At 41.0% G+C, this 22,031-nt stretch overlaps 1 protein-coding gene, 1 long non-coding RNA gene and 1 pseudogene across 5 annotated transcripts in view; 1 reads left to right on the top strand and 2 right to left on the bottom strand.

The window, feature by feature from the left end:
* Positions 1-387: 387 nt before the first annotated feature.
* The window catches only part of LOC118401171 (beta-1,4-N-acetylgalactosaminyltransferase 3-like), a 29,477-nt gene continuing 7,833 nt past the window's right edge, over positions 388-22,031 (top strand). The window contains exons 1-13 of one of the 4 annotated variants that reach the window (XM_052474891.1): positions 983-1,075; positions 5,698-5,800; positions 5,900-5,974; positions 11,822-11,926; positions 12,127-12,188; positions 16,871-16,966; positions 17,062-17,213; positions 17,398-17,498; positions 17,643-17,710; positions 18,422-18,500; positions 18,587-18,653; positions 18,740-19,074; positions 19,192-19,292. In XM_052474891.1, coding sequence (XP_052330851.1) covers positions 17,649-17,710; positions 18,422-18,500; positions 18,587-18,653; positions 18,740-19,074; positions 19,192-19,292 — 644 coding nt within the window. In that variant the 5' untranslated portion in view covers positions 983-1,075; positions 5,698-5,800; positions 5,900-5,974; ... (4 more) ...; positions 17,398-17,498; positions 17,643-17,648. Of the gene's footprint in view, positions 1,076-5,697; positions 5,801-5,899; positions 5,975-11,821; positions 11,927-12,126; positions 12,189-16,870; positions 16,967-17,061; positions 17,499-17,642; positions 17,711-18,421; positions 18,501-18,586; positions 18,654-18,739; positions 19,075-19,191; positions 19,293-22,031 lie in introns of those variants that run through there. The other 3 variants (XM_035798460.2, XM_052474889.1, XM_052474890.1) reach the window with 3 other exon arrangements.
* LOC127910603 (uncharacterized) overlaps positions 14,861-22,031 on the bottom strand; it is a 42,299-nt gene continuing 35,128 nt past the window's right edge. The window contains exon 2 of the long non-coding RNA XR_008075439.1: positions 14,861-16,631. This is a non-coding gene — a long non-coding RNA (uncharacterized LOC127910603). The remainder of the gene's footprint in view (positions 16,632-22,031) is intronic.
* Positions 14,861-22,031, bottom strand: part of LOC127910601 (general transcription factor II-I repeat domain-containing protein 2-like) — a 31,224-nt pseudogene continuing 24,053 nt past the window's right edge.

The raw sequence follows: 22,031 nt of genomic DNA, 5'->3' as shown, positions 1-22,031 counted from the left end.
ACATATGAATAGGATAGTAAAGTACAGATACCCAAAATAACTACTTAATTAAGTACTTTACACCACTGAGTAAAAGTTGTCAAACATAGAAATAGTAAAGTACAGATACACACAAAAAAACTACTTAAAGAAGTATTTTAACTTAAGTACTTTACACCACTGAGGGTTCCTGCTGGATAAAGATAAACACACACTGGGCGCCAAGGCGTGACATTTTACGGGTACTCTCTCATCTGATAAAACACACACACATGCTGCCGCGCACACACACACACACACACACACACACACACACACACACACACACACACACACACACACACACACACACACACACACACACACACACACACACACACACACACACACACACACACACACACACACACACATAATCTATCTATATGGGGTCATCATTTTTTACGTCCATATCCTATCCTTGAACATTCCTGAACCTTGAACCTAACCTTACCATTTTAAACCTAGTCCCAAGGATTCCCGAAACTACCTGTGCCACTGGCTGCGAATTAGATGTGGGCTACCGAACCACACCCCCAAATCTCTCTCGATGGCCGGGTGCGCAATCTGTTTGTCCGTGTTCTGTGTGCATGTGCAGTGGGTTGGTAGGCATTTTGTTTAATTCGTTCTGCAGCTTAGTCAGACAACCCACGTGCCAGATTCGGTTAAATCCAAGATAGCACTCGAGTCAGAGCAACCGAAGCCAGCGCGGTTTTTTTACGGGATGAAAAAAAACCGTTTCGGGACCATCGCTAGGTGGGAGTGTTGGGGGCGCCGCAGGTGTGTCACGAACAGGGTCGCGAGACTAACGAGTGGTCAGTCTGGTCCAACTTTTCCGAACAAAGCCGTTAAATTCACGGTGGCAGAATCAATGACTGACGGAGTACTCTGGAGCAAGCAGCAGGGAGATCAATCAACATGTTCAAATCGGTCTTCCCGCTGAAGAAGCTGAGACGGAGTCGGAAACATCTGCTGTTCTTAGCCTTGCTGATGCTGGGAGCTTTCGCTGTTTACCAAGAGTTTGTAGCTACTAGTGTGTGGAGGATCACCAATAGCCGTGAGTAGGCTATATTGGCCATCTGAACCGTTGCTATGATGATCATCTTGTGTGTGTGTGTGTGTGTGTGTGTGTGTGTGTGTGTGTGTGTGTGTGTGTGTGTATGTATGTGTGTGTTCGTGCGCATTCGGAAGTATTGTGTATATATTGAAGAAAAATAAAATGTAATTATCAATTTTAGAATAAGGCTCTACCGTAACAAAATGGGGAAAAAGTCAAGCAGTCTGAATACTTTCCGAATGCACTGTGCATGTGTGTGCAGGGCCGGCTCTAGCCTTTTGGGGGCCCTATGCGAGATTTGGTTTGCGGGGCCCCTACCTTTGGGTAAAACATTTTAGTGTTCCCCCCTCTTGTCGTTGGGGAGAAATGTACGTTTTAAAGAAAATTCTCTGCAATTCTACACATTTTGCCATGGCATTGGGAAAACATTGCAATTGTATAACACATTTCATGCACTTCTAGTCATTTTGCCATTGGGCAGGGATAAAACTTGCATTTTTACAGCTACTTTCCTGCAATTCTGCACATTTCGTAATGAAGAATGCATTTTTTTAAACCTTTATTTAACTAGGCAAGTCAGTTAAGAACAAATTCTTATTTTCAATGACTGCCTAGGAACAGTGGGTTAACTGCCTTGTTCAGTGGCAGAATGACAGATTTTTAGCCTGGGGATTCGATCTTGCAACCTTCCGGTTACTAGTCCAACGCTCTAACCACAAGGCTACCTGCCGCCGCAGTATATGTTAATATGACATTTGAATGAGAATGAATAACAAAATCAATAGGGGCCCCCTGGAGGCCTGGGCTCCAAGGCACATGCCCTGCATGCCCAGCTGTTATTCAGCAATGATTAATTCTTCCATACTTACTCAAAAAAAAAAATAATTGGGTCGGGGGCCCTAAGTGACCGCTTATGCCCTGAACCGGCCCTGTGTAGGTGTACTGGTAGTTTTGTTCCTTACACTCTAAAGTGAAAACGTTTCTGGATAATATTTTAGGGGTTCTTCAAATTGAAACTGCGAAGAAGAACGGTGGTTCTTCAAAGAACCCCCATTAATGCTTCCTCGAAAAGGGTTTATTTTTAAGCATTATTTTTGTTGTTATTATTGTTAATAATAATAATCAGCATCACAATATTTTAGTTGTCAGTGTTTATTATGATTTTAATGGAAAAGCAGATTATATATATATATATATGAGCAGAGCCCCAAGTCCAATGGGTACATCCTCTGGCATGTTGATGTCCTCTGTTGGCTATCCATAGCCAGAATGATTTTGCAGTGCATAGTGATCAAACAGATTTTCATTTGAGGTGTAGGGAGGGTGAAGTCTGAATACTAACAATTACAATTATACAGATGATTGTTGTTTAAGGACTTGTAAGTAAGCATTTCACATGTATTCAGTGCATGTTACAAATAAAATGTGTTTTTATTAACAAAAGGTGCACAACAGTATTCATACCTTGGTTTTTGTGATACATGTGAATGAAAAAACATCACTTTTAAAAATGGTTTTCATACACATAGCCTTCCTTGTCCATAATGTAGAGGCCTCTTGGATGTTCATTGAAGAGGTAAGGGAGGAGGAAAATGGCTGATGAGACTGATTCCTGTAAGGTTTTAGAGAAACCATTAATTAACATTAACTGTAGATGATACATGTGATCTGCATAACATTATGAGGCAAACCGATATCAATTGTACACACAGTACCTTTATGTGCATCCTCATCAGTATACTTGCTGACACACACACACACAAAAGGGAGCAGTCACCTGCGCCCTATGCATCTATAGCCTTTAAGATATTCTTACCTCTTTGTTGATTGATATCCATTGAATTGTGCCCATTCTGTTTTAGAAAGGATTTTATAAGGGAGATAAGTGTCAAACAACACATCCATTTTCACAAATATGAAAAGTTAGATGGTATCATCATAAACAATATAAATGTATGTCATACAAGGGAAAAACATGACCTTAAATTGAGATCTTTCAATTCTTCAGTTAATGGATAGGCGCCATTTTTTCCTTGCAATTTTCGCCTAAATGACGTATCCAAATCTAACTGCTTGTAGCTCAGGCCCTGAAGCAAGGATATGCATATTCTTGATACCATTTGAAAGGAAACTTTGAAGTTTGTGGAAATGTAGGAGAATATAACACAATAGATCTGGTAGAAGAAAATACAAAGAAAAAGAAAAAATTCTACCACCATCTTTGAAATGCAGCTAAGGTCCCACGTCTAGCCTTCACTCTAGTTGTAATTCTGATAGTGTCCACAAGATGACAGCAGTGGATGTGCAAAGTTTCAGACAGATAACTTGAAGTATATGAGCAAACTACATGACATTTCGTGTGAAGTCACCCAGGTACATTTGGGCAAATCGTGAAGGAGACATTTGCATTAACATTACATTTTTCTGCAAGAATATTGTCAAATCTGTATACTTGGACTTTTGATTTAGCTTTTCCAGCATTAGTATTCATATTATAAGTTCAACATTTGCAAAACAACCAGTTTTCATAACTTTATAACTCTCCATATTCTTATAATTTTTGTCCAAAAAGAAAAGTCTTGCTGTCGCACAAGGTTAGCAGCTACATTATGCGACTGATACAGGGTTTCTGTCGCAGAATGGGCTTTACTCCCATAAAGCCCAGCTCATTGGCTATCTAGCTAGCTTTGTTTGACCCTGATTGGTGCTTATTTGACAAAGTTACAGTCGATCAAGTGAAGACCGCCCGCGTCATCGGCGTGCAATGAAGGCATCGCTCTCTGACCAAATTTGGTGTCCTATAGGATATACTACACCCTAATGATATAGTGAAGTCTGGTTACGCTCTAGGATCTCTGAGGAATAAATACGGATGGGATATGACTGGTTGAAACAACGTTTAGGGTTAGATTTCCACAGATTCCGATCTTTGCAATACAAAATCAGTCGTGCATGCTATATGGACCTTTTTAGGCTATGAAAAAGGATTTTATCTAACAAAACAACATTTCATATATATATATATCATATATATATATATCTGGGACCCTTTGGATGATAAATCAGAGCAAGATTTCAGAATGTAAGTACACATTTAACCTTTAGAGGTGAATTTATCAAACCTATTGCAGTGAAAAAAGTGTTTTGTTGTTAGGAGCTCTCAAACAATAGCATGTCATTATTTTGCAGTAATAGATGTATTAACAAGAATTTAAGCATTCAGCCAATATAAGACACTTATATGTACCGACATTTGTTGTTTCTCTAAAATCTGCGATCGTGACAGAAGGCGCTGCATGATTTACAACTGTCCCGTTGACGGGATGCCTATCCCTAAGCAGTTTTATTAAGTACCTGCACCAGCCGTTGTCTCAAATTCAAATCAAAATGTTTCTGTTAAGCAGTTAGGTTCCTGCAAGAACCCCCAAGAACTAAAGAGGATCCTCGATGAACCCCAGCTCCTTTGGGGTTCTTGCAACAACTTTTGGGGGGAATTTTTCAGTGCCAACAACCCTAAGGTTCTAGCAAGGCAGAGGGCCTCGGTTCGAGCCTCGTGTGAGCCTAATCAGAAGGAAGTGGTACTTGCTAATCAAGCGGTGTGACTTCCTTTACATGTAGATATTAGTCTTTGTGGATGGCTTTTCTTTCCCACCGTCCTTTTTCTCCTGCTGTCTACACACACACACACACACACACATTTGTTTGTAGCAGTGGTAGCCTCATACCTGGGGCTGGAGGGAACAGGGCTTTGGAACCCTGCTGTCAATACACGCACACGGGTGTATGTTTGTGAAGATGGGGCTATTCTCAGGAGCGAGGACATCACCCTCTTAACATATGTATGTTTGTGCAGGTTTTTGTGTGCATAGTGTTAGGACAGATGTTGTAGATTTGTTTATGTGCCCACACACTTAGCCAGAGGAGAGGAGAGTGCAGAGAAGTTGGGAGGAACAGGGAGAGGAGAAAAAGACTTACAAACATGAGAAGGGAGATAGGAAGGGGATAGAATATTTTATTCCTTGAGTTAAAAATATCATTCTTTTTCTGTCCTCAACTACCACTCTAAAATTACCCTGTGTGTGTCTCCACCCTGGTGATAATTACAGACTTCCAAACTACCAGTACTTAAAGTTCTTTCTCCCCATTGCAACCCCCCAAACACACACACGCTAACCCTGTAGCACTGCCTCTATAAATACACACAGGGTAGCCTAATTGTATTGTTTGTTTGTTTGTGTGGGCACACACCTGGCTAGTGTTTCTGAGTCCAGAAGGCTGTTGTTGTTTACCAGACCCGATGCCTTTAGCTCAGCGGGTTAACATGACCCTGAATCAAGCAGAGGACACTTGTTGGAACATCAGCAGTAGAGGGTTGTACGGGAAGCAAGGAGTGTGTTCAAGTGTGCATGTGTGTGTGTAGTATGTTCAGATTCGTATGTGTAATTTCCATTGTTATGACCAGCTGATTGTGTGTTTAGAGTTAGATCTATGATTTAACTTTGAACTAGAACCAAGGAGATAAAGTGTGTGTGTTTGTTTGTTTCTTGTAAATACTCCTAATTTTAGAGTGGCAGTTTGTTTCTCTTTCTTTCTTAAAATTTCTCCCTCTCTCTCTGCTACAGGTTTCAGTCCTACCAGTGAGGGCAGTCCCAGGAGAAGACCTACCCAAGAAAGAGTGGTAAGGATAGGGGGAGAAGAAGAGAGAGAGAGAGTTTGGAGTGGAGGGTAAGGGAGAGTGGGAGACAGAATTTGTCACATACCAGTTTTTCCATACACACCTATCACAAAACCCAGAAAAGTAGTTACCTCATCTGTGTGTTCCAGGTTGGAGGTGATGTGGGGGAGGATTATTCAGAAGCCTGGTGTTCCAGCTACACCCCACAGCCTTGGAGGCCAGAGGTACATTATTCACCAACAGGAACCTTCCACAACCTGCCCAGGCTTGCCCAAAAAGTGTGTGTGTGTGTGTGTGTGCGTGTGTGTGTGTGTGTGTGTTGGTGTGTCAGTGTAGTATGTGTGAGTTTGTGGGTAGAGCCCGGTAAGTGTGCATAGAGCCAGTGGAAGAGAGTCAATGCAACAACAACAAAAAAGGGGATCAGTGCAAATAGTCTGGGTAGCCATTTGATTAAATGTTCAGCAGTCTAATGGCTTGTGGGTAGAAGTAGTTTAGGAACCTTTTGGTCCCAGACTTGGCGCTCCGGTACCGCTTACCATGTGGTAGCAGAGAGAACAGTCTATGATTTAGGTGGCTAGAGTCTGACCCTTTTTAGGACCTTCCTCTGACACCTCCTGGTATAGAGGTCCTGGATGGCAGGGAGTTGGGCCCCAGTGATGTACTCGGCTGTACACACTACTAGAGGTCGACCGATTATGACTTTCCAACGCCGATACCGATTATTCGATGACCAAAAAAAGCCGATACTGATTAATCGGATGATTTTTATATATATTTGTAGTAATGACAATTACAACAATGCTCAATGAACACTTTTATTTTAACTTAATATAATACATAACATCTATTTAGACAAATAAATAATGAAACATGTTCAATTTGGTTTAAATAATGCAAAAACACAGTGTTGGAGAAGAAAGTAAAAGTGCAATATGTGCCATGTAAAAAAGCTAACGTTTAAGTTCCTTGCTCAGAACATGAGAATATATGAAAGCTGGTGGTTCAGTATTCCCAGTTCTTCAATATTCCCAGTTAAGAAGTTTTAGGTTGTATTTATTATAGGAATTATGACACGTCGACTATTTCTCTATACGGTTTGTATTTCATATACCTTTGACTATTGGCACTTTAGTATTGCCAGCCTAATCTCGAGAGCTGATAGGCTTGAAGTCATAAACAGCGCTGTGCTTCAAGCATTGCTAAGAGCTGCTGGCAAATGCAGTAAAGTCCTGTTTGAATGAATGCTTACGAGCCTGCTGCTGCCTACCACCGATCAGTCAGACTATCAAATCATAGACTAAATTATAATATAATAAACACAGAAATACGAGCCTTTGGTCATTAAAACCTGTTTGGGATAGGGGTCAGCATTTTCACGTTTGGATGAAAAGCGTGCCCAGAGTAAACTGCCTGCTACTCAGTCCCAGTTGCTAATATATGCATATTATTAGTAGATTTGGATAGAAAACACTCTGAAGTTTCTAAAACTGTTTGAATGATGTCTGTGAGTAACAGAACAAGCGAAAACCTGAGAAAAATCTAACCAGGAAGTGGGAAATCTGAGGTTTGTAGTTATTCAACTCTTGGCCTATCGAAAACACAGTGTCTATTGGGTCAAATTGTACTTCCTAAGGCTTCCACTAGATGTCAACAGTCTTTAGAACCTTGTTTGATGCTTCTACTGGGAAGTGGGGGCTCATAAAGGCTCTTTGAGTCAGTGTTCTCGAAGAGTGCCACGAGCTCGTGACGCTCATTCACGTGAGAGTTAGCTCGCGTTCCATTGCATTTCTGAAGACAAAGGAATTCTCCAGTTGGAACATTATTGAAGATTTATGTTAAAAACATCCTAAAGATTGATTCTATACTTTGTTTGACATGTTTCTACGGACTGTAACGGAACTTTTGGACTTTTCGTCTGCTCATGCGTCATGAAGTTGGATTACTGGGCTGACAACAACAAGGAGGAATTTGGACATAAATTATTAACTTTATCGAACAAATCAAACATTTATTGTGGAACTGGGATTCCTGGGAGTGCATCAAAGGTAAGTGAGTATTTATAATGCTATTTCTGACTTCTGTTGACTCCAACATGGTGGATATCTCTTTGGCTTGTTTTGTCCTCTGAGCGCCGTACTCAGCTTATTGCATAGTGTGCTTTTTCCGTAAAGTTTTTTTGAAATCTGACACATTGGTTGCATTAAGGAGAAGTCCATCTTTAATTCTGTGAATAACACTTGTATCTTTTATTAATGTTTATTTTTGAGTATTTCTGTAAATTGATGTGGCTCTCTGCAAAATCACTGGATGTTTTGGAAGCAAAACATTACTGAACGTAACGCGCCAATGTAAACTGAGATTTTTTTATATAAATATGCACTTTATCGAACAACACATGTATTGTGTAACATGATATCCTATGAGTGTCATCTGATGAAGATCATCAAAGGTTAGTGATTCATTTTATCTATATTTCTGCTTTTTGTGACTCCTAACTTTGGCTGGAAAAATGGCTGGTTTTGTTGCTTGGCTCTGACCTAACATAATCATATTTTGTGCTTTCACTGTAAAGCCTTTTTGAAATCGGACACGATGGGTAGATTAACAAGAAGTTTATCTTTCATTTGGTGTATTGCACTTGTTAATGTTATAAAGTTACATTTTTTTTTTTAAAGAAAAAGAATTTGCTCGCTGCCTTTTCAGTGGAATGTTGTCAAGTGGTGTAAGAAGGTCATTAATATGGTCAAATCCAGAAACTATAATTTCGAAAACAAAATGTTTATTCTTTCAGTGAAATACGGAACCATTCCGTATTTTATCGAACGGGCGGGAACCCTAAGTCTAAATATTGCTGTCACATCCTTCAATGTCATGTCATAATTATGTAAAATTCTGGCAAATTAATTACGGTCTTTGTTCGTAAGAAATTGTCTTCACACAGGTTGCAACGAGCCAGGAGGCCCAAACTGTTGCATATACCCTGACTCTGCTTGCACAGAACGCAAGAGAAGTGACACAATTTCCTTAGTTAATATTGCCTGCTAACATGCATTTATTTGAACTAAATATGCAGGTTAAAAAATATGAGAAAGGGATTGATGTTTTTGGTTGGGTACATTGCAACGATTGTGCATTTTTTGCAAATGCGATTTTGTTAAATCATCACCCGTTTGGCGAAGTAGAAGTAGGCTGTGATTCAATGATAAATTAACCGGCACCGCATTGATTATATGCAACGCAGGACAAGCTAGTTAACCTAGTAATATCATGAACCATGTGTAGTTAACTAGTGATTATATGAAGATTGATTGGTTTTTATAAGATAAGTTTAATGCTAGCTAGCAACTTACCTTGGCTCCTTGCAGCCACAAGGTCCTTTTGATGCTGCACTCGCGTAACAGGTGGTCAGCCTGCCATGCAGTTTCCTCGTGGATTTCAATGTAATCGGCGTCCAATAAGGCAGATTACCGATTTGATATGAAAACTTGAAATCGGCCCTAATTAATACACACTACCCTCTGTAGCGCCTTGCGGTCGGATGCCAAGCAGTTGCCATACCAAGCGGCGATGCAGCCAGTCAAGATGCACTCAATGGTGCAACTGTAAACCTTTTTGAGGAGCTTCCTGAGGGGGAAGAAGCATTGCCATGCCCTCATCACGACTGTGTTGGTGTGTTTGGACTTGATAGATCGTTAGTCATGTGAACACAGAGGAACTTGAAGGTCTTGACCCGCACCATTACAGCCTTGTTGATGTGAATGGGGGCATGCTGCTTGAATACTTAGGTATTTTAGACTAGGTCAAGGAGAGGTTGAAAATGTCAGTGAAGACACTTGCCAGCAGGTCAGTGCATGCTCTGAGTATGCGTCCTGGTAAATCCGTCTGGCGCTACGGCCTTGTGAATGTTAAGTTGTTTACAGGTCTTACTCACATCGGCTATGGAGGACGTGATCACACAGTTATCTGGAACAGCTGGTGCTCTCATGCATGGTTCTATGTCGCGAGCAAGATGAAACATTATTGCGCGAGCAAACACTTGAGTCAAGAGAGAGAGAATAAATGTGGTCAAACGAGCAGAGGACAGGCCCCGCGAGTGCAGGCCAGCATGGTGTGCGCAAATGAAACTTGAGTACTTGCGAGTGTGACTTTGAGCGAGCAGAACTGCATTTAAATCGAGAGCGAAGACTTTTGTTCGCCTGAAGAAATACTTACTATATGCCAAGACTTAGAAATTAAATAAGCCCCCCCCCATGCAACAATGTTGATGACAACAATGCTGTTTTCACTTTGCTTCTTAATATGAATCCACTAGCGTTCTATAATTACACTATTAGTTTGTTTCTTACATCAGCAAACAGCTAGTTTGTCTTTTCTTAGCAAGTTGTCCTAAATCTTGTTAGCTGCTAATACATGTACGGGGTAAGAGCAAACCTAGCTAGCTAATACAGCCTGATAATACCAGTGATGGTGTAGACCTAAATCAGCATGTTGTTTGTGCAACAGTATCTTCTAAATCAAAGAGGAATATGCAAAGCAAGAATATGTTAGCTACATGAAGTAGCTAAGAGAGAACATGCAATGTAGCCAAAGCTTATAGGGTCCCCTAGGAAACACTTAACACTTTAGTTCTTACCCTGTCACAATAACTCCTTCCTGGCATTTTAATTTGTTGTCATCTCAAACAACACTGTATTCAAAGTGCCCACTATTATACTCTAACTATATAATTAGAATAGTCATTCTATTTCCATGATTCCAACATTTTTGCTCTAATTCGCAAGTCAAATCGCAATTGCAACATTTGGTTAAAAATAAGTCTTAGATAATTTGCCCATATCGTGCAGCCCTACGTGGCAGCGTGGAAATGATCTCAATTGAGCAGTGGTGTATTTAAGTAAAAATAATTTCAAGTACTACTTACGTCTTCTACTGTTTTATTTTTGCAACTTTTACTTCTACATTAAAGAAAATAATGTACTTTTTACTCCATACATTTTCCCTGACACATAAAAGTACTCATTACATTTTGAATGCTTAGCAGGCCAGGAAAATGGTCCAATTCACGCACTTGTCAAGAGAACATCCCTGGTCATCTACTGCCTCTGATCTGGGAGGACTCACTAAACACATGCTTTGTTTGTAAATTATTTGTGAGTGTTGGAGTGTGCCCCTGGCTATCCGTAAATTAAAAAAAAAAAATTGGGGCCCTCTGGTTTTCTTAATTTAAGGAATTTGACGTTTTACTTTTGATACTTAAGTACATTTGATCAATTACATTTACTTTTGACACTTAAGTATATTTAAAAACCAAATACTTTTATACTTCTACTCAAGTAGTATTTTACTGGGTGACTTTCACTTTTACTTGAGTATGATAATTTGGGACTTTTTCCACCACTGCAATTGAGTGCAGGAAATGCTGAAATTATAAAAGTGCTCATTAAACTCACATACAATGTATGTGTTGCCACCCTAGGACCACTCACTGCTCATTAAGCAAATGTAGAACACTTATTATTCAAAACTCAAAAATACCGTCTTATTTAAAAATTAATAAAAAATATCGTTATATAATATTTTGGCCATTTCGCCCAGCCCTAGTCTCACACCAATTTTTCAGTTTGTGCTCCAAAATCCATTTTGCTCTCGCAACTGTTTACTATACTTTTATAACCAGTGGAAATTCTAGCCAATGAACATAGCCTGTAGCAGTCTACTGAAACGCAATTGGTCTGGTTTTTGGACAAATCACGGCTTGACTGCGCTCTAACCAGATGTTTTACCATAGAGATGAAACGAAGGCTGACCATCATGAAAAGGTAAGTATGATAGTTTTTCCAGTAGAGAATTAGCTTATCAACTAGCTCGCTAATCGACTATGATTTCAAAATTGAAATAGTAAGTAGTTCATTATTCTCTTATAAAAGCAGGCTATTGACGAGGCAAGCTAGGTTAACGTCAGCTAGCTAGGAAGCTAACTAACCAAAGTTATCTAGCTAGCTAACATTTAAACGTGGTTTAACTAAAGCCAAGGTGGTTTTGTTTTCTATACCATCTCTGGCTAAGTCAAGGAGGGGTTTAGAAGAGGAGGAAGACTTGGAAGACCAGCATGGGTGGCAGAAGAGGGAGGAGAGGCAGGGTGAGAACAGACAGGGACGACCTTCACTGGGGAAGAGGTCAGTGATTGAGGAGAGGGAGCCAAGAGATGTCAGACGTTGAACCAAATAATAGCCAATATTGTAAACCGCCAACTGCATACTTTGAGATACAATCTGATTAAAAAAGATTAGTTAACTTTTACTCTTGTTAGTTTTTGCGCAGTTACAATAAATGAGAATGACCTCAAACCGTTTCTCTCATTGCTCTTTCCATCCAGGTCCACTGTCACGAATGTGTTCTCTGCTCAGCTGACAAGATACAGGATCCATTTTGTTCCAAGTAGGTTACCTTGGCTCTCCTCTATGCACAGCACTCTGGGGACTACCTGCAGGTTAACCATGACATCCACCAATCACCCACATAACTTAATCATTAGTGGTACTGAGTTCCTCTAATTTGCTGTATGAGGGCATTGTAAGGCATTGTGCATAGGACATTTGTCAGGTACAGAGTATGATGACCAGCTGCTTTCTATTGGTTAGAAATATTTTTCTACACTGAATGAATGTGACAGTCATTAACCATGTTTCCATCCACAGTTTTTAGTGTTGAGTAAAGTCATAAAATTTTTTTGATAATTTGTTTGTTCAACATGTTGGGATCTTTTTGTGTCTGTAAAATTAATTATGCGAGAAATGGCTGTGGAAACACCAGTATGCGCAAATATTGATATAATAACCATCATATTGAAGTAAACTTGGAGTCACGCAATGACCTGGTGTGTGGTCCTCTCACTAGGACTTGGGAAACCATGCAGTTTGTTAGAATACCAATTAAATAAATGATGAGTAACTTCACAAGGTGGGGAAAGTGCACGGTATGAGCTTGACGCTCCCTTCCAATAAATGTCAAGGGGCTTATTCTGATGACATGATGATTGAAGCTTGACTGCCGTTCAACAAAGAAAAAATATTCTCGTTCTTATCCATAATGATATTATTATGTAGACTAACATACCCGCAGAGTAGGCCTATCTGCCAGCTGTTGGCTAGAGTTCATGTGTCAAGACCAGAGTGGGCTATTTAACGAAACAGCTTGTGACAAAACTATCAGTAGAGTTGAAAATGGGATGGAAACACATTGAACTTCAGATTTGTATTCGGTACATGAAAAACTTTATCGAAAAAGTATGCACTGTGTGTGCACTACGTCATCACGCACGGATCTTTATCTGTAACAAGTCAGTTGGTTGGAAAAATGCCCATATTTTTTTAGATTCTCATAACTCTTTTGCCAATTGGATGGAAACCAAGCTACTGCTAAACAGTATGAGAAGTGTAGGTAAGGGGTGAATTGAAAACCTATAGGAGGATAGGGGGCGGCAGGGTAGCCTAGTGGTTAGAGCATTGGACTAGTAAAATAAAGGTAATAAAAAAATAACAAAAATAAAAATAGCTCTCCTCGAGGTGTGTTGGACATGACATGACAGCAGGCTGTCATAGGGTCTGACAAGTGGTGTGGATTGGTACAGGGCAATTCCACATTATTAAGAGTGACGCTGAGACTCAGATTAATTACTTTAAAATGTATGTCATACAAACCAATGATTGCAAGTTGTTCAAAGTAGTCCTTGTGCATAGAGTTGTGTGGTTTGTTTCACTTTGAAATCATTTGTTTTTGTTTGACATACATTATAAAGTGAGCTGCCCTACAGCTCGGCTCAGTCCCACATTGCTCTTTGTACTCTGCACATTTCTTACATGCATAATTTACAATGTAGCATATAGTGTTCATAGTGTACATACTGTATGTGGATCTTTGGAAATTCTGCATCTATATATATTTTGTTCTGTATATTCTGTTTATTGTGGCAGCACCATTTCACAGTCAAATTCCTCTACATGCAAATGTATTCTGACATGTTAACCTGAGTTTAGTTGGTTTATCATGTCAGTTGGAGTTTACAGTATATTATTTGGGACTGGTTATGTACTGTAGCAGGTAACAGATTATACCCTTTTGTCTTCATATAATAAAAAATTCCCTGTGTGTGTGTGTGTGTGTGTGTCCTTGGGCTTCATACCCCAAATATTGTCTCTTTCCTGCAATTAGTGGACTCGTTTTATGGTGTCTGCTAGAACTGTCTGCTTTTTGTTTTATATACAAAAGTTGCTGGCTAACAAATAAGCTAGATAACTTTAGCAAGTATACTGAACAAAAATATAAACGCAACATGCCACAAAGATTTTACTTAGTTACAGTTCATATAAGGAAATCAGTCAATTTAAACAAATTCCTTAGGCCCTAATCTATGGATTTCACATGACTGGGCAAGGGTGCAGCCATGGGAGGGCATAGGCCCACCTGCTTGGCAGCCAATCAAATGCATTTTCCCCCACAAAAGGGGATTTATTACCTGTCAAGTGGATGGATTATCTTGGCAAAGGAGAAATGCTCACCATTAAGGATATTAACACATTTGTTCCAAAATTTGAGAAAAATACACTGCATATGGAAAATGTTTGGGATTTTTTTTTTTTTACTCTGGAAACATGGGACCAACACTACATGTTGCGTGTATTTTTTTGTTCAGTGTAAAGTCTACTCAACTCAAGGTATAGTATACGTATTATAATTAATTTCACAATTAATTTGGTTGTCAAGTTGCTGGGTTTCTGGCTCAAACCGCTAAACAGATGGCTCGCAATAGCCAATCACAACACTGGACTGGCCAATGGCAGGAATTTGTTAGTTCTTCCTTCACTCCAGTGAAATTTACCAATCTAAGGTTTCTAGACACACACCCGTCCCCATCTCCCTGAAATCCAAACCTAAAGGTGCCAAGACATGAGAGAGCAATTTGAGAAATGTAAATGTTCACAAATTCATACAAAATGAAGAGCTGAAATGTCTTGAGTCACTAAGTATTCAACCCCATTATTATGGCAAGCCTAAATAAGTTCAGGAGTAAAACTTAGCTTGACAAGTTGCATGGACTCACTGTGCAATAATAGTGTTTCACATGTATTTAATTTTGTATCGTCACCTCATCTCTGTAAGGTCTCTCATTCGAGCAGTACATTTCAACCAGAAAGACCAGGGAGGTTTGCAAAGGAAAAGCAGACATTGAATATCCCTTTGAGCATGGTTCCAAAACATGCATCCTGTTTGCAACAAGGCACTAATGTAATACTGCAAAAAATGTATCAAAGCAATTCACTTTTTGGCCTGAATACAAAAATGTTATGTTTGGGGCAAATCCAATACAACATATTACTGAGTACCACTCCATATTTTCAAGCATGGTGGTGTCTGTCATGTTATGGGTATGCTTGTAATCGTTAAGGACTGGTTCAGTCTGCTTTCCACTAAACATTAGAAGATTAATTTACCTTTCAGCAGAACAATAATCTAAAACACAAGCCCAAGCTACAGTTTTGACGTAAATCTGCTTGAAAATCTAGGGCAAGGCCTGAAAATGGTTATCTAGCAATGATCAACAACCAATTTGACAGAGCTTGAATCATTTTGAAAAGAATAATGGGCAAATGTTGCACAATCCAGGTGTGGAAAGCTCTTAGAGACTTACCCGCAAAGACAGCTGTAATTGCTTCCGAAGGTGCTTCTACAAAGTATTGACTCATTTTTCAATAAATTTGCATACATTTCTAAAAGCTGTTTTTACTTTGTCATTACTTTGTCGGGGGCAGGGTAGCCTAGTGGTTAGAGCTCAAGTTCAAATCCCCGAGCTGACGTTCTGCCCCTGAACAGGCAGTTAACCCACTGTTCCTAGGCCGTCATTGAAAATAAGAATTTGTTCTTAACTGACTTGCCTATTTAAATAAAGGTAAAATAAAAAAAAATGGGGTACTGGCTTCGCCAAAAAATTAACAAAATAATTATTTTGCATTTACATTTAAGTCATTTAGCAGACGCTCTTATCCAGAGCGACTTACAAATTGGTGCATTCACCTTATGACATCCAGTAGAATAGTCACTTTGCCAATCAGAGTTGAGCTAAACTGACTGAGCTCAACTGTTAATGGTACTGGCGCACCAAAAAAGTGTCAAGGTAAGCCAGCTTGAATTTGACTTCACTCCCATCACATCGCTTCAAGATAAATAACTCATTGACAGAAACAACTTGAATTGTGGCATCTCGTTTTGTTGTCCTCCGGTGGCTAGATAAAATTTGGACTTTATTCTCCATACAGGCCAATGATTATAAAGGTGATTCTGATCCAATCATAAATTCATAGATTGTGCTCATGGATTGAGAGGAGGGGAGTTCAATAGCTAGATGTAGAAGGCTAATGTTAACCAGCTAACGTTGCCCATGAAAGGAAGTTAGGCTAGCAAGCAAACATTTTAGCCAGGTAGCCTATGACAATCAAATCAAATTAATTTAAATAGCCCTTCGTACATCAGCTGATATCTCAAAGTGCTGTACAGAAACCCCAAACAGCAAGCAATGCAGGTGTTGAAGAACGTTGGCTAGGAAAAACTCCCTAGAAAGGCCAAAACCTAGGAAGAAACCTAGAGAGGAAAAAGGCTATGAGGGGTGGTCAGTCCTCTTCTGGCTGTATCGGGTGGAGATTATAACAGAACATGGCCAAGATGTTCAAATGTTCATAAATGACCAGCATGGTCAAATAATAGGTCTGGGACAGGTAGCACGTCCGGTGAACAGGTCAGGATTCCATAGCCGCAGGCAAAACAGTTGAAACTGGAGCAGCATCACGGCCAGGTGGACGGGTGAGCAAGGAGTCATGCGAGGTAGTCCTGAGGCATGGTCCTCCGAGAGAGAGAAAAAGAGAATTAGAGAAAGCATACTTAAAGTCACACAGGACACCGGATAAGACAGGAGAAATACTCCAGATATAACAGACTGACCCTAGCCCCCCGACACAAACTACTGCAACATAAATACTGGAGGTTGAGACAGGAGGGGTCAGGAGACACATAAAGAGAGCATGGTTTATGTTGTCATTGTTTCACTGTCATGTCCTCTCTCTCTCCAGTATAAGGGACAGGTTAATCTCCATATCTTTGAGGACTGGTGTGGCAGCTCTACAGCTCAGCTCCGCAAGAACCTGCACTACCCACTCTACCCACATGTGAGTCACTCACACACACACTACACGCCCATGTGATTCCCCCAGAAACATATACACGACATGCCATACCTCTGTCTCTCCATCTCTCTCTTTAGTCTAGAACCACTGTAAAGAAGCTGGCTGTTTCTCCTAGATGGACCAACTATGGCCTCAGGATCTTTGGCTATCTCCACCCCTATACTGACGGTACCCTTCCATCCATCCTGGAGTACAAGTTGAAATTCACGTAGGGCATCGAGACAGTTCGGTGGGTGGTAAACACCAAGGTTTTTAACAACTGTGTTTGGTGCAGTAAGACAGCCATTCAACTTTACATGCCACAAGGCGACTAACCCACAGAGGTCCAAACACTGAACCCAGAGGAACAACTAATTAAATTCAAAGAATGCTCTGACAAATATTTGTCATCTAACTGTGTGTGTGTGCTCCAGGTGAGTTTGTGTTTGCGGTGAGCTCTGATGATAACTCTGAGTTCTGGCTGAGCCGGGATGACTCTCCACTCAACCTGCAGCTACTGACCTGGATCGGCAAGGTGGGCTCTGTGTGTGTGTGTTGGTGTGTACCTGCATACCTGAGATAGCTACAGTGACAGGCATGAGTGTGTTTATTTGGAATTATGGCAGCGCTCTTCCTGTCTTTAAGTACGATGAGCTGTCAAGTGTGGGGTGTTTTTCAGACTGGCATGGAGTGGACGGCACCTGGTGAGTTTGGGAAGTACGCCAGTCAGACATCCAGACCGGTTAGGTGAGTCGGCTAAACACTGTGGGTGCTTTTGTATTAGTGAAGGCTATGATTGCCGGGGGGAATGAATCTATGTCTAAACACAGGGCTGAGAGTTATTTTAAGCACAGGTTGTTTTCTCTTTGTTTTTTTGTGGTGTATTGGAGCTATGGCACTGAGCCAGGATGCACACACAGACCTACCTCTGAGGTGAAGTGTGTGTGTGTGTACCTGTGTGTGTGTGTGTGTGTGTGTGTGTGTGTGTGTGTGTGTGTGTGTGTGTGTGTGTGTGTGTGTGTGTGTGTGTGTGTGTGTGTGTGTGTACGATGATGGATGGTGCAGGGAGAAGTGGGTTTGATCCTGACAAAGGACGCTGTCACAAAAACCATAATCAAGCATGGACCGCAGGCTAGAGAGAGGTTAAATGAAAGAGGGAGGGGAACAGGGAGAGAGGTTAAATGAAAGAGGGAGGGGAACAGGGAGAGAGGTTAAATGAAAGAGGGAGGGGAACAGGGAGAGAGGTTAAATGAAAGAGGGAGGGGAACAGGGAGAGAGGTTAAATGAAAGAGGGAGGGGAACAGGGAGAGAGGTTAAATGAAAGAGGGAGGGGAACAGGGAGAGAGGTTAAATGAGGTGATAGAGGGAAGGAGGTGATAGTCATGAGATGGCAGGCATCTACCACCACCTATCAGAAACTAGCAAGTGTGTGTGTGTGTGTGTGTGTGTGTTCTGCAGGCTGTCAGTTCAGAGGATGTACTTCTTTGAGATCGTCCATAAACAGAACGACAGAGGAACAGACCACATGGAGGTGGCGGTGAGTTTCCCTTCTCTACTCTTTCTTCTCTGTGTGTGCATGCAGGCGGTAGTATTAAGTGTGTGTGTGTAATTGTTTTGATACAGTGGCAGCTGAACCAGGAGGGTCTAAGCTTTACAGTCATCAGCTCCAAGTACATATCCCTCTATACCAGTGAGTACACACACGCACACGGACACACACTTCTAATTTATTTGAACTACCTAACCGTTATCTCAGACGTGTGTGTGTGTGTACAGATGAGTCCACTCTGAGGATGAGTGACACCACTCACATACCCCAAACGGCCGCCAGTCACACCCGCACGCCTAGCAACCAGCCTGACAACCAGCTGAGCAGCCAGCCTGTGGCCGACATGCAGAGAGTTGACCCACGGGACACCCTCTACCAGAGTAAGACCTCACACTCTCACTCACACACACTACAGTCGTTAGATAGAAAAAACAACAACTCTGTGTGTGTAGTCCCTGCCCTAGACAGTAGGTACCTCCGTGGTGTGTTACCTGACTGCTCCTATAAACCAAGCTACATCATCAAAGGCTTCCCTCTGCTGCGATACCAGGGTCTGCAGTTTGTAAGTACTGTAACTACTACAATCCCTATAGTTTACAGAAATGAGTTTGTTTAGTGGGTTGATGTGTTGTTAGCTGGCTATGAGTGGGTCTTTACCATGTTGTTTGTGTGTCTCCAGGTCCACATGTCCTACATCTACCCCAATGACTACACACGGCTCACACAGATGGAGACAGAAAACACCTGCTTCTACCACAACAGTCCCCTAGACCTGGACAGGTGAGAAGGGGAGGGAGAGGGAAAGGGAGAGTGATTTTTTTAATGAAATAGAGCCGACAGTGAAATGTATGACCTCTATGGGAGAATCTCAATTGCATACTCCTTGCGTTCTCTCTCCTTACCTCCTTAAAACCCATTGGAGGAGAAGGTCAGAGGGGTGGGACCTCTGGCTTTCTCATCCAAGGCGTTTTGAGAAGCAGGCTGTCACGGTTTTCATATGGTGAAGGAGAGTCGGACCAAACTGCAGCGTGTATATTGCGATCCATGTTTAATCAAACAACGTAAACACGAATAAACACAAACACTACAAAACAATAAACTAAACGAAAACCGAAAACAGCCTATACTTGTGTCAACTAACACAGCACAAGGACATCAAGACACTCAGGACAATCACCCACAATACAACCAAAGAATATGGCTGCCTAAATATGGTTCCCAATCAGAGACAACGATAAACACCTGCCTCTGATTGAGAACCACTTCAGACAGCCATAGACTTTCCTAGAACACCCCACTAATCTACACACCACATACAAAAACCCATGTCACACCCTGGCCTGACCAAATACATGAAAAAAAAACACAAAATACTTCGACCAGGGCGTGACACAGGCGAGGAGAGAGGATGTGAATTGTATGCAATTGAGATTGAGGACAGTTTCCCAAAAGCATTTTAAGGCAAAATGTATCATAAGAACCTTCGTAGGGGCATCTTTAAATCTGTGAGCTGTTTGCCAAAACCACCGTTACGAAAGTTGCACTAGAAAACGCTTGTTATTTACCAACTGCTTCAGACCAGTCTTAGAACAGCTAAGTGTGTCTTTAGATGTGTTTTTTCCCTACCATGTGACTTTATACACAGAAGATATCTGCTAGACATAGAATCAAGATGTTTATCTGTCTCTCTGTGACCACTGATAGCTTCACAATGAAGTTGACTTACAAATACAATGTTGTCAATGTCTTTGCAATTGTTACAAACAAGTGAAGGATTAAAAGATGCTTCCAATGAAAACAGAGATGACTGCAGAAAAAGATGAATAGCCTACACAGTATTATGGATTAACACGGGTAACCGAGATCCCTGGACTGTCCAGGGATCACTTCACATTTCCCTAAACATTTCCCCCAATGTCACACTAATGCAATTCAACAAAATACACAACATGTGGAGCACAGATTGGATAATGTGCTATTACATTTTTTGCCAAATAGGTTGTGGCATGAAAGCATTTAGCCTAACAAGGTGCCATAAATTCGAAGCAGACACATAATTGGCACTCCTGGACTGCACACGAGACCCGCATGCAGTATAGAGTTCTCATCAGAAAATTAGACCCCTGTCCGACCCAAGCCCGGTAATCTAGAGCCCAGGCATGGTCCGACATCACAGAAATTAAATGAGCCCAAACCTGCATTTATCTAGAAAGCAGTAAGCTAAATTGATTTAAACGGGTGTTGAGAACAGCGCTGCGGATGTGGGCAGCAATGGAGTGAAGAGATGAGGAAACAGCCATTCGGCCTAGAAAAAGCCCAGAGAGAGGAAACCTCACCTTAGCTATGATCAACTGAATGTTGAAAATATTGGAATAAAGTAGGCTAATGCAATTAAAGGCATATATAAAATTCTCTCTTATACTGAAACTACCAAAGTCATATACAACCTCTAAACTAATTTAAAGCTATCGTGTGTGGTCACCTAGATTATAATTTCAACACCGTTATGATTGGGACAGTGCCATCGCACTGCTTTGAGACAAGCGTGGGGGACTCGTCTAGATAAATCAATCAATGTCAGATCTTTGTTTTCACTGAATCTCTGTTAGGATAATTGGTAGCAGGCTGATTAGGCTGATGAAATGTTAACTAAATTGAGATGAGTGCTAATGATCATCTTTATTCTAGTTTGCTCATATTAGCTGATCATTTTGCTAGCATGTTATACTCACGTAGTAGCTTGTCCTACTCCCTACCAAAAGCCTGTGACTTGTCTGAAAGTCAATCAATATGATTTTGTTCACAGTCCATTTGAAAGTATTCAGACCCCTTGACTTTTTCCACTTTGATACTTTACAATCTTATTCTAAAGTGGTTAAAAAATACCCCTCAACAATCTACACACAATACCCCATAATGACAAACCAAAAACAGGTTTTTAGATATTTTAGCAAATGTAAAAATAAACTGAAATATCACATTTAAATAAGTATTCAGACCCTTTATTCAGTACTTTGTTGAAGTGATATCAGCCTCAAATCTTCTTGGATATGACGCTACAAGCTTGGCTCACCTGTTTTAGGGGAGTTTCTCCCATTCTTCTCTGCAGATCCTCTCAAGCTCTGTCAGGTTGGATGGGGAGCGTCACTGCACAGCTATTTTCAGGGCTCTCCAAAGATGTTCGATCGGCTTTAAATCCGGGCTCTGACTGGGCCACTCAAGGACATTCAGAGACTTGTCCCGAAGCCACTCCTGCATTGTCTTGGCTGTGTGCTTAGCGTCGTTGTCCTGTTGAAAGGTGAACCTTCGCCCCAGTCTGAGGTCCTGAGCGCTCTGGAGCAGGTTTTCATCAATGTTCTCTCTGTACTTTCCTCTGTTCATCTTTCCCTCGATCCTGACTAGTCTCCCAGTCCCTGACACTGAAAAACATCCCCACAGCATGATGCTGCCACCACCATGCTTCATCGTAGGGATGGTGGCAGGTTTCCTCCAGATGTGACACTTGGAAGTCAGGCCAAA

The sequence above is a fragment of the Oncorhynchus keta genome, chromosome 22, assembly GCF_023373465.1.
Source record: "Oncorhynchus keta strain PuntledgeMale-10-30-2019 chromosome 22, Oket_V2, whole genome shotgun sequence".
Taxonomy (NCBI): Eukaryota; Metazoa; Chordata; class Actinopteri; order Salmoniformes; family Salmonidae; genus Oncorhynchus; species Oncorhynchus keta.
The sequence above is the reverse complement of the archived record's forward strand: the minus strand, read 5'-3'. Positions and strand labels throughout refer to the sequence as shown.